We start from the raw sequence: 13,298 nt of genomic DNA on the forward strand, positions 1-13,298 counted from the left end.
GGAGCGAGAGAGGCTAAAAAAGCACAGATTGGGCCACCTTGGATCAGGAGAATGCTGACAAATGTCCATATGGGCCCAATTAGATTTGAGATACTTAACCGGAATGACACTGAATGAGGAAAATTAAAATGGGAACTTACTGAATGTTAATTTAGGAGAAACCAATTGTGGCCCTTGACAGGTTGAACAACAGTAGGTCAAACATTCTGCTGCAATTTTGTTTAAATGTAAACCAATGAGAATGTCCAAGAGTCTTGATCATTTCCGTCGTGTCAGGAAGCTGAAAGGAGAAGCTAATCATCAGTTCACAGTTTGCATTTCAGTCAGACGCCACTGAAATGACAGCATGTCAGATCCAAATCAGACAGCAGAAATGAATCAGAACTTGTCAAGCGGTAAGATTTTACTGGCTGGATTGTGGATCATTGCATCAACTAGGAGGAAACTTGCTTATAATTTATAATAAAATGTAAGATATATTTAAACCAACCAAATGAGCTGGGCTTTCATTGAAGGATTAGGACATTTAATCATATTCCGTAAAATATAAAATGTAATGATTTCTGCTCAGTAAAATTAGGAAGCTTTGTGACCCTCCGGCTTTCCCACAGTCCAAAGATATGTAGGTTAGGTGGACTGGGGCCATGTTGAATTGCCTTAGTGTCCAAAGGTTGGGTGGGGTTTCAGGGATGGGGGGGGGGGGGGAAGAGGCTGGGTGGGTGCTCTTTCGGAGGGTTGGTGCAGACTCGATGGGCTGAATGGCCTCCTTCTGCACCGTGGCTATTCTATGATAACTTGCGTTTACATTATTTTTCTTTCAGCAATGAGTTGTACGGGAGGCAACACGTCAAATACAGTAGGTGATTCCGTGAAGCGACTCCAGGTAATAGTTAACTTAATCACGCTGGTCTCAGGGTTGGGCCTGAACGTGGTCGCATTGTGGATCCTGTGCTTCAAATGTAAAAAGTGGACAGTGTCAGCCATCTACATGATTAACCTGATCATTTCAGACATGCTGCTGCTTTTCGCCCTGCCTTTCCGAACCTATGCCTACCAAACTGGGACGTGGTCTCTGGGGCTGGGTTTCTGTAACTTCTTGGAGTCTATTTACTATGTCAACATGTATGCAAGCATCCTAATCATAACTTTGATCAGCGTGGATCGCTACCTCGCCATAAAACATCCCTTCCTGGCAAGAACCTTCAGGTCCCCGAAGAAAACTGTGATTGCCTGTACCGTGGTTTGGATCGTGGTCTGGTCTTGCTGCATCTACATTTATTCTACAAAGACCTCGCGGACCTGTTTCTTCAATCATTCTCCCTCTTTTTGGAAAGCGCCGACCGTGGCAATCCTCCAAAGTGTATTTCTCGTCGCCGCTCTAATCATGACCTTCTGTTCCATCCAAATTATCCGGGCTCTGCGGAGACGCGGCGCCCTGAAAGCCGAGGATGAAAGCAGCAGAAAAACCGTCAACATCATCCTTTCCAACCTGTTAACATTTCTCGTGTGTTTCACCCCGTACCACGTGGGCATTCTCCTGTACTTTTCAGCCCGGAATTGCTGGGTGCCAGGCCTTTACGTGGTGCCTCTGCGCAACTTTCTGAGAGTATGCCTGTGCTTAGCAAATGTAAACTGTGTCCTGGACGCCGCCTATTACTATTTTGTCATTCACGAGTTCTGGAAGTCAAGTAGAGGCAGTCTGAAGGCAGCAAACGGAATTGTTTGAAGTGCGATTTCACTTTTTCTGAAAGTTGGCAAGATTTCTGCAGTGATAAGTTTATTTCTTGTGGTTGGAGAATACGCGTACCGTCTTTGGAAAAAGAAGTTAACAGGACAAAATACTGCGGAGGCTGCAAAATCTAAAATGGTATCAGGAAGTGGTAGAAACTCAAAAACCCAATAAAAAAGAATTTACATAAAAAAGGGAAGAGGTAGAAACATTCAGTGCATTGAGGAGATGACAATGAGGTGGATATGGAGACATCTGTCAGAAGTGTAAATAGCACTGAAGTCGTGGAGAGGAAGGATGGCTCTGCAGAATCTTTATGTTTGGTTTACTAAACTGAAATGGACTGAAGCAAAGTTAACTGCAAGCTGGAGTTGGATTTTGTGAAACGCACGTTGGCCAGGATATTGAATCTTAGAACGGTTGCAGAAGAACGAGGCCATTGAATTCCTGCAGTGCAGGAGAAGGCCATTTGGCCCATTGAGTCTGCACTGACCCTCTGAAACAGCAGCCTACCTCGCCCTATCCCTGTAACCCCACCGAACCTGCACATCTTTGGACGCTAAGGAGCAATTTAGCATGGCCAATCCACCGTTCTAAGATTCAATATCCTGGCCAATCCACCTAACCTGCACATTGTCATAATATACATCCATGTATATGATAGAGTGCAGACAGGCAGTGATTGACACACAGGATGACCAGTGAGCACACAGAACACAGCAGCCAATCACCAGACAGGACATGACCACTATAAAGCCAGAGGGCAGCAGTTTTCCCGCTCTCTTGGGATCCAGCCTCTGAGACAATCAAGTCAAGCAGAGGCAGTCTGAAGGCGGCAAACGTAATTGTTTGAAGTGCGATTTCACTTTTTCTAAAAGTTGGCAAGATTTCAGCGGCGATAGGTTTATTTCTTGTGGTTGGAGAATACGTGTACCGTCTTTGGAAATAAAAGTTAACAGGACAAAATACTGTGGAGGCTGCAAAATCTAAAATGGTATCAGGAAGTGGTAGAAACTCAAAAACCCATTGTGAGCAGCAGCTAGTACAAACACCATGTGGCAGTCAGTTAGTCTGGCCAGGCTAGCCTCAGGTCTCCAGTCAGGTCAGCATAGTGTCAACCCATGTAATATAGTTAGATGTTAAATAAAATCGTGTTGCATCTCATCAAGTGTTGGAGGTCTGTCTCTCTCTGCATTGCATCAGACCCAGCTTACCCAACACATCATGATACCAGGTCTGGATGTTGAGAATTGACGGACTCACCTTGAGGTAATCTACCTTGACCAGCGATCAGCCATCTGGTAACATGGACAGCGTCCGCCCTCCTCCGCAGCTCCTCATCGCTGGCAACCTCGGTGCAAACTGAAAGATTTTCAAACAGAAGTTCCAGCTCTATCTTGAAGCCACCAACCATGAGGCCGCATCAGATGCCAGGAAGATCGCACTATTCCTTTCTACAGCCGGTGACCACGCTATCCACATCTACAACTCCCTTACATTCGCTGAAGGCGAAGACAAGACGAAGTTTAAAACAGTCCTGCTGAAGTCCGACAGCCACTGCGTCATTGAGGTGAATGAGAGCTTTGAACGGTACGTTTTCCAGCAGAGGCTTCAGGGTAAGGATGAACCTTTTCAGTCCTTTTTAACCCATCTCCGCATCCTCGTGCAGTCACGTAACTATAACTCGACAACTGATTCCATGATCCGGGATCAGATCGTTTTCGGGGTCCACTCCGATTCCCTTCACCAACAGCTCCTGAAAGTTAAGCAGCTCACCCTCACCATCGCCATCGAAACATGCGTTCCCCACAAGCACGCTAACAACCGGTACTCCCACATCAGGGCGGCAGAAACGGCAAAGCTGAACCCCCACGAGGCAGAACGAGTGCAGGCCATCAAACAAATGCAGGGCCTGAGTTTTGACGAGATTGGCCATTTTGTGCGCTTTTCCCGGGCTCCAGGGCATGCGCGCCACGACCGAGGGGACGGCGAGACCGATGATCAGCCTGCGCAGATGCGCACGTCATTTGACCGCACTGCGCATGCGCGTTAGAGCATGGAACGCGCTGACGTCGCCACCATGACGTGTCCGAATTGTGGCTCCGCCCATTTAAAACGGCAATGTCCGGCAAAATCAGTGTGGCAAGCTTGGCCACTACGCAGTCCTTTGCAGATGTGCTCCACTGCCCAGCATCCAGCGATCCCAGCCACAGCGCAGTAGCGTCCGTTCGGTACAGCAGGCCGTGACAGACTCCGACCCCGACAGCCCACCAGATCCTGATGCTGAGTGCCTCAAATCCCCATTCCGGGTGGGCATCATTACTAAGCATGCGCTGCCTCTCTCAAAGATGGTGAAACACCTCCCAATCCTGAGCGTTGATCCGGACGACGAGTGGTGTGCTACCCTTACAGTTAACAAGGCTCGCATCCGTTTCAAGCTGGTCACCGGCGCTTCAGCAAACCTCATTTCAAAAGCTGACCTCAACACCATCCGCATCAGACCAAGCATTCTTCCACCGGCATGCCAGCTCCTCGACTACAATGGCAATGCCATTGCTGCCAGTGGCTCATGCCAGCTTGGGGGGTCCAATAGGTCATTGAAAGTGACGCTGCGATTTGAAATCGTAGCAACCAACAGAGCTTCCCTGCTCGGTGCTCGGGCCTGCAAGCTCCTGAACCTAGTTCAGCGAGTCCACACCATGTCATCCTCACAGGCAACGGCCTCACCTGATGAAAACTCCCAGGCTCAACTTGATGACATCATAGCGCAATACCATAGCGTGTTCGAAGGTATGGGCACACTCCCATACCGATACAAAATCCTGCTGAAGCCAAACGCCACCCCTGTGGTTCACGCACCCCGTTGGGTGCCGGCACCCCTCAAGAACCGCCTCAAACAGCAGCTGCAAGACCTCCAGGACCAGGGAGTCATATCAAAGGTCACGGAACCCACGGACTGGGTTAGCTCCATGGTCTGCGTCAAGAAGCCGTCAGGGGAGCTTCGAATCTGTATCGACCCCAAAGATTTAAACCGCAGCATCATGAGGGAACATTACCCAATACCAAAATGAGAAGAGTTAGCCAGCGAGATGGCTCATGACAAATTCTTCACGAAGCTGGACGCCTCCGATGGGTTCTGGCAAATACAGCTGGACACGTTCTGTCGCAAGCTGTGTACATTCAATACCCCATTCGGTCACTACTGCTACAACCGAATGCCCTTTGGCATCATCTCTGTCTTAGAGGTATTTCACCGCATAATGGAACAAATGATGGAGGGCATCGAAGGGGTGCGAGAGTACGTTGACGATGTCATAATCTGGTCCACAACTCCTCAAGAACACATCGATCGCCTCAAGCGGGTGTTCCACAGGATCCACGAGCATGGCCTCCGATTCAACAGGGCCATATGCACATTCGGTCAATCAGAAATCAAATTCCTTGGCAACCACATTTCGCAGCAAGGCGTGCAGTCGGATGCTGACAAGGTTTTGGCGATCAACGCCATGAAGACCCTGGAGGACAAGAAGGCAGTTCTCCGCTTTCTACGGATGGTCAACTTCCTTGGGAAGTTCATCCCCAACATGGCGTCACACACCACAGCCCTCCGCCATCTCGTTAGAAAAACTACGGATTTCCAGTGGCTACCCGCTCATGAGAAAGAGTGGCGTGAACTAAGGGTGAAACTCACCAAGGCCCCGGTGCTGGCGTTTTTCGACCCTGCCAAGGAGACAAAAATATCCACTGACGCGAACCAGAATGGTATTGGGGCGGTGCTCCTCCAACGGGATGACTCCTCCTCCTGGGCCCCAGTTGCATATGCCTCGGGAGCCGTGACAGCCACTGAGCAACAATACGCTCAGATTGAGAAGGAATGCCTGGGCCTCCTTACAGAAATCGACAAGTTCCACGATTATGGATATGGCCTCCCCTAATTCACGGTTGAGACGGACCACAGGCCATTGGTTCACATCATCCAAAAAGACCTCAATGACATTACGCCACGGTTACAACGCATCCTCCTCAAGCTACGCCACTGCGATTATGACCAGTTTTACACCCCGGGCAAAGAGCTCATTGTTGCCGATGCACTCTCCAGGTCTATCACCACACCGTGTGAGCAGACTGGCATTGTCTGTCAAATAGACGCGGAGGTGCAATTCTGTGCCTCCAACTTCCCAGCCTCTGATGAGAGGGTCATTCAAATTCATGAGGAGACGGCCAGGGATCCTCTGCTTCAGCGGGTGATGCAGCACCTCACGCATGGTTGGCAAAAGGGTCAGTGTCCCCAGTTTTACAATGTCAAGGACGATCTGACGGTGGTAGACGGCATCCTCATGAAGCTTGACAGAATTGTGATCCCACAGAACATGCGAGATTTGGTGCTCGGCCAAATCCACGAGGGTCACCTGGGGGGTCGAGAAATGTTGCTGTCGAGCTCGAGATGCAGTATACTGGCCGGGCATCAGTCAGGACTTCGCCAACACGGTACTCAATTGCCCTACATGTCAAATATTCCAGCTGGCTCAGCCTAAAGAAACTCTACAGCAACATGAGATGGTGACCTCCCCATAGTCCAAAGTCGGTGTTGACCTGTTCCATGCCAAGGGGCGTGACTATGTCCTCCTAGTGGACTACTTTTCCAATTACCCTGAAGTGGTCAGACTGTCTGACCTCACGTCGGCGGCGGTGATCAAGGCATGCAAGGAAACTTTTGCCCGACATGGGATACCACTCACGGTGATGAGTGACAATGGCCCGTTTTTTCAGCCAGGAATTGTCAGATTTTGCCCGGCTATACAACTTTCGGCACGTCAAATCCAGCCCCCACTACCCCCAGTCGAATGAGAAGGCCGAAAAAGGGGTCCACATCGTCAAAAGATTATTGTGTAAGGCTGCTGACTCGGGGCTCCGATTTCAACCTGGCACTGTTGGCATGCAGAGCGACCCCTCTGTGCACTGGGATGTCTCCAGCTTCTCATGAACAGCGATCGACGGTTCCGGCCATCCACATTGACAACTTCCCAGTCATACAGAGGATGCAGCAGTCTCGGGCCCAATACAAATCAGCATTCGACGCCCATGCCACAGATCTCCCCAAGCTGGTCCCTGCTGATCAAGTTTGTGTTCAGCTGCCTGACGATGGCTGGTCTGCCACAGCTGTGGTGGTCAAGCAAGTGGCCACGAGATCGTTCCTCGTTCGCATGGATGATGGCTCTTTTCTCTGGCGGAACAGGCGGGCACTGCGCAGACTTCCATGCCCGCCGCACGACTGTGACGTCCCGCCTCGCACACTGCTTCCTCCGGACACACCCTGCCACTAGGCCACCGATTTACCAGCTATTCTACTGACCTCTGCGACCACCGCATTGGAGGCAGTCCCGCCCGTCCAGGTACAGGCGGCCCCTGACCCACCCTTGTGGCGGTCAACCAGAATTCGTCGCCCGCCACAGAGACTGAATTTATAGACTGAATGTTGCATAACATTGTTATCTCATCATTTTGACATCTGTACATATCGTTTTTTTCTCATGTTTTATCTGCCCTCTATCTGCACTAGACACCTTCCCATGTATATAAGTTGCATGTTCTGTATATAGTCAAGTACCTGTACACATCTTCACGCACATGCTCCTCAATATTTATTACCTGAACACATTTTTATTTTAAGGGGGGGGAGATGTCATAATATACATCCATGGTATATGATGGAGTGCAGATAGGCAGTGATTGACACACAGAGTGACCAGTGAGCACACAGAACACAGCAGCCAATCACCAGACAGGACACAACCACTATAAAGCCAGAGGGCACGAGTTTTCCCGCTCTCTTGGGATCCAGCCTCTGAGACAGTCAGAGCTCGTGAGCAGCAGCTAGTACAAACACCATGTGGTAGTCAGTTAGTCTGGCCAGGTTAGCCTCAGGTCTCCAATCAAGTCAGCAAAGTGTCAACTCACAGTTAAGCATGTAATATAGTTAGATGTTAAATAAAATCGTGTTGCATCTCATCAAGTCTCTCTCTTCACTGCACCAAACGCAGTCCACATAGACCCAGCTTACCCAACACATCACACATCTTTGGACTGTGCGAGGAAACCGGAGCACCCGGAGGTAGCCCACGCAGACACAGGGAGAAAGTGCAAACTCCACACAGTCACCCAAGGCCAGAACTAACCCGGTCCCTGGCGCTGTGAGGCAGCAATGCTAACCACAATGCCACTCTGCCACCCCAATGCCACTGTGCTGCCCGTGGCTGACTCCACAAGAGCATCACAGTTAGTCCCACTCCCTTTCCCTTTCACCTGTAACCCTGCAAAGTGGCCGGGATATAGAAGCTCTGACACATTGGTCTGGTCAAAGTTGTGAAGGGTGTCTCATCAAATCATTGGATGCAAAGGATACACTTTAAACTCGAGGAGTCAATGTTTGCTGTTTGTTCAGAGTGGTACAGCTGCTGCACCTTTGCTCACTTCCAGTTGGGTTAAGTTGACAGCTGGACTCTCTGTGCTTGCAAAGCTACCCCACAGCATTACACATCAGTAAACGTTGGCCTAGCCAATGAAACCACAAGCCTGTGAAATAATTTTTTAAAAACACTGGCTAGCTTGTAAAACGCTGATTTTAAAACACCTTGCTGATCATTTAACTGTGGGCGAAATATGATCCGATGAAGATGCTTTAACCACTTCTTGGCTGATTCAGTCTATTATTTTCAAATGAGGTATTGCATCATGAGTTTGATGTACTTTACTTTTTCTGTGCAGTTTTAAAAATAAAAATGAAAGGAGGCTGATATAAGGTTCTGCTTTGCACATTCTTTCAGCTACTGTGGGAACTGGTCACATATATAAATAACTTAACATTTAGAGTTGTGCATTCTGCCCAAGATCTAACTCTGCTAAAGTTTATTACCTTGTGACTGGAGCTGGATATCATGAACTGCAATTTCCTGAAAACGCACACCGCACAATCTAGCTCCAATTTACTGCACAGAAAATGTTAACGGTTGTGTACACACTCCTCTTCCAAACTAACAAAATGCACCCTGCCTCAAATGCCCGCAGAGTCTTGCATAAGTATTCATGTGCCATTGTGCCGCACCCTTGTCAAACAACTTCTCCTCATCAATAGGCAGGGGGCACTTGGGAGACCAGCCCTCTGGAAATAATGGGTCATGTCCCAGACCAGACGGATGTTATTGTGGGTGTTCCAGCCTGGGACCATGTAAGGACTGGTCGTGGTGGATCATCTGGTCTAGCATCGGGCCAAAACATGAATCCATCACCCTGGCGAACAGTTTGTACCCTCTGCTGAGAAAAGAGGCCGCTTCTTAAGGAGGCAGAGATTTTTTGTTAATATTTACGGGATGCGGGCGTCATTGGCTAGGCCAGCATTTATTGCCAATTCCTAACTATCCTTGAGACGGTTGTGGTGAGCTGTCTTCTTAAATCGCTGCAGTCCATGGGGTGTAGGTACACCCATAGTGCTGTTAGGAATGGACTTCCAGGATTTTGACTTAATCACAATGAAGGAGCGACGGTATATTTCCAACTCAGGATGGTGGGTGATTTGGAGGGGAACCTTGTGGTGGTGTTTCCATGTATCTGCTACCCTTGTCCATCTAGATGGTAGAGGTCGTGGGTTTGGAAGGTGCTGCCTAAGGAGCCTTGGTAAGTTCCTGCAGTGCATCTTGTAGATGGTACACACGGCTGCTACTGTGCATCGGAGGTGGAGGCCAGTGAACGTTTGCGGAAGGGGGTGCCAATCAAGCGACTGATTTTTCCTGGATGGTGTTTCTTGAGTGTTGTTGGAGCCGCACTCATCCAGGCAAGTGGAGAGTATTCCATCACATTCTTGACTTGTGCTTCGTAGATGATAGACAGGCTTTGGGGAGATCAAGCGGTGAGTTACTCACTGCAGGATTCCTAGCCTCTGACCTGCTCTGGTTGCCACAGTATTTGTATGGCTACTCCAGTTCAGTTTATAGACATTGGATGTTGATTGTGGAGGATTCCGCAATGGTAATGCCATTGAATGTCAGGGGATGGTGGTTAGATCCTCTCTTGTGAGAGATGATCATTACCTGGCACTTGTGTGAATGTAACTTGCCACTAGCCAGCTCAGCCTGGATATTGTCCAGGTCTTGCTGCATTTGGACATAGACGGCTTCAGTGTCTGAGGAGTCATGAATGGTGCTGAACATTGTGCAGTCAGCAGTAGACATCTCCACTGCTGACCTTATGATGGAAGGGAGATCATTGGTGAAACAGCTGAAGGTAGTTGGGCCTTTGACACTATCCGGAGGAACACCTGCAATGATGTTCTGAAACTCATATGATTGATCTCCAACCACTGTAACCATCTTCCTTTGTGCCAGTACGACTCCAACCAGCGGAGAGTTTACCCCCTAATACCCATTAATTCCAGTTTTGCTAGAGCTCCTTGATGCTACATTCGGTCAAATACTGCTTTGATTTCAAGGGCAGTCACTCTCACCTCACCTTTGGAATTCAGCTTGTTATTCCATGTTTGAACCAAGGCTGATACCCTGGCGGAACCCAAACTGAGCATCAGTGAGCAAGTTATTGCTGAATAAGTGCTTGGGGCCAATGTGTAATTCCACCTGAGCAGGGCATCCTCAAGGCCACGAGTGCCATCAGGGCCAAGCATGATCGTTTTGAGGTCACGGATGGCATCTGCCGTGAGCTGAACATCCACCGCCGTGCGATGTGCCAACCCCGCGAGTTGTTATTCAGCCCACTCATCCACCACCCAGCACGTCTCCGAACTTGGTCACCCCGATAGCCATAGCCCATCCCTCCACCAACCACCAGAAATGGTATTGCGTTGGTGCAAACTTGATGGGCCGAAGGGCTTCTTCTGCACGGTATTATTCTGTGATTTTGTGATTCTATGATGCAGATTCCTGAGCAGCGGCTCCCTCACGACAGCCAGTCCAGATGGGGGAGAGCTGCGAGCAAGGCAGCTGCGCTCCAGACTTTGATCAGGACAATGCTTGCAAAGAGTTACAGAGACTCCTCAGGTCTATGAACAGCAGCTGCACGTCAGAGTTCAGACTGTGCACCTGACAGAGAAAATACGGCATCCGAGGGCAGCACGATGGCGCAGTGGGTTAGCCCTGCTGCCTCACGGCGCCGAGGTCCCAGGTTCGATCCCAGCTCTGGGTCACTGTCCGTGTGGAGTTTGCACATTCTCCCCGTGTTTACATGAGTTTCGCCCCCCACAACCCAAAGATGTGCAGGGTCAGTGGATTAGCCATGCTAAATTGCCCCTTAATTGGAAAAAATTAATTGGGTACTCTCAATTTAAGAAAAAAACAAACAAAAAAAGAAAATACGTCGCCATCTAGGAGGGGGCTCGTGTAGGGTCTGAAGGCGGAAGATCGCCACCTGGGTGTGAAAGCACACCAGTGCCTGATCACACTCCTTAAGTGGGAGACTCAGAACCTCAGCAGCGACACAGTGCAGTCCTCTGTCCCAGAACTGTCCATGCATTCTCTGGAATTTTGTGACAAAATCAGGGGGAGGGATCTAAGTGACCAGCAGAGTACAAAACCACATCCTCATCCATCCCCCTAGGTCATCAGAATCTATGAATCTATGGAGCATATCTTCAGCATAAGATGAAAGGACCACCATGACGGCGGGTTGTGGAACCGGATCCATGACCACAAGCAAGTGCTGTGGGAACTAATGAGTTGCAGGGTCCATCAGCGGCCCTCCTGCTCTCCGTAAAACTCTGGCTCCCCAATCCCAGATTCCTGCCTGGATCTGTTGATCTCGTTATACTGCTGACAGAAGACACAGACCTGAGTCCTGTCCACGTCCCACCATAGCCTCCTCGCTTCCTTCTCCAGCCGGCCCAGAAGCGAAGGAACAGGTATAGGAACCGCTCGTGCACCAACAGCAGGTTATTGAAGTGCCACGAGTTCCGTCCACGTCAGATGATGATCCGAGCACAGAACCTGCTGCACAGAAGCTGCTGGAATGCAGGACATGAACACCCTCTAAAAGTAAAGGAGGTTGATTTCGAATGCTCCAACTCCAGGCAACATAAACGTGAACATTCAGGAGTCAGGACGGAGATCACACCACATGTCCACCGAGTCAAAGGACCTGGCCGGGATTCTCCCCTACCCAGCGGAGTGGGGGGTTCCGGCGTGTTAGAGTGGCATGAACCACTCCGGTGTCGGGCCGCCCCAAAGTCTCCGCACCTTTAGGGGCCAAGCCCTCACATTGAAGGGCTAGGCCCACGCCGGAGTGGTTCCCACTCCGCCGGCTGGCGTGAACGGCCTTTGGCGGCACGCCAGCCGGGGCCGAAACGACTTCACCGGCCGGCGTAAGTCCGCGCATGCGCCAGAGCGTTAGCGGCTGCTGACGTCATACCGGCGCATGCGCATGGGAGGAGGTCTCTTACGCCTCCGACATGGTGAAGGCGGAAGAAATAGAGTGCCCCCACGGCACAGGCCCACCCGCCGATTGGTTTGCCCCGATCATGGGCCAGGCCACAGTGGGGGCGCCCCCCCCCCCCCCCCAGGGTCAGATCGCCATGCGCCCCCCCCCCCAGGAACCCGGAGCCCGCCCGTGCCGCCAATCCCGGCGGTCAGATAGATGGTTTAATCCAAGCCGGCGGGAGAAGCCTGTCAGTGGCGGGACTTCGGCCCATCGCGGGCCGGAGAATCGCCGCGCAGGGCCTGCCGACCGGCGCGGCGCGATTCCCACCCCCGCCGAATCTCGGGGGGGCGGAGAATTTGGGACATGGCCGTGGCGGGATTGACGCCGGCCTCGGGCGATTCTCCGACCCCCATCCCGCCCCTGATCAGCCAAAGGCGCTAGGAAAACATTTCCTGCTCGTGACATTCACTGTGACGTGGCCTCACTGGTAAATTGTTATCCATTATCACAACAGTGCCTCAATCCATCTGCTAAAATTAGAATTTTAGCACCACCTTGTGGTAAAATTATTAATTACTATTTCTAAAAGCCATGAATTTTGTATTCCGTCATATCTTACAAGTACAGAATAACACAAATCGACCAGCAAATTCCAGAGATTCTAGACCTGAACCTGCTGATCAGTTTGTACATTTATAACATTGCGGTGGCTGGATTAGCTCATTTGGCTGAACAGCAAAGCGAGGCTAACAGCTTGGGTTCAACTCCCGTACCTGCTGCGGTTATTCATGAAGGCCCCGCCTTCTCAACCTTGACCCTCGCCTGAGGTGTGGTGATCCTCAGGTTAAATCGCCACCAGCCAGCTCTCCCCCTGACAGGGGAAAGCAGCCTATGGTCAACTGGGACTATGGCGACTTTTACTTCAATAACATTGTGCACCGATACTTTTGAGACCATCAATTTAAATAGATACCCATGCAATTATGTGAGAATATTATTTTAAAACAGTTCAAGCAAAAAGCACATTCATATAATGTCTTTTGAATCACTGGAAGTAGCCTTCGACTGTGGAAACTTGTGGTGTATGTTGTGGTCCATCTGGACCCAGGGATTTGTCTGCCTGCAGCCCCAGCAATTTGCTGAATGCTGCTTC

At 50.2% G+C, this 13,298-nt stretch overlaps 1 protein-coding gene across 1 annotated transcript; it reads left to right on the forward strand.

Moving 5' to 3' along the window:
• The first annotated feature begins 313 nt into the window (after positions 1–313).
• LOC119975623 (lysophosphatidic acid receptor 6-like) lies at positions 314–1,726 on the forward strand. Its single transcript, XM_038815411.1, has 2 exons — positions 314–395; positions 822–1,726. The coding sequence occupies exons 1-2, from the start codon at positions 347–349 to the stop codon at positions 1,724–1,726; spliced, it is 954 nt and encodes a 317-aa protein (XP_038671339.1). The 5' UTR covers positions 314–346.
• The last annotated feature ends 11,572 nt before the right edge of the window (positions 1,727–13,298 follow it).

Source organism: Scyliorhinus canicula, chromosome 13 (genome assembly GCF_902713615.1).
Source record: "Scyliorhinus canicula chromosome 13, sScyCan1.1, whole genome shotgun sequence".
NCBI classification, from domain to species: domain Eukaryota; kingdom Metazoa; phylum Chordata; class Chondrichthyes; order Carcharhiniformes; family Scyliorhinidae; genus Scyliorhinus; species Scyliorhinus canicula.

Coding starts and splice junctions, on each gene's coding strand:
- LOC119975623 (XM_038815411.1), top strand. CDS start 347: ATGTCAGATCCAAATCAGACAGCAGAAATGAATCAGAACTTGTCAAGC. Junction 396..821: donor GAATCAGAACTTGTCAAGCG/GTAAGATTTTAC, acceptor TTTTTCTTTCAG/CAATGAGTTGTACGGGAGGC.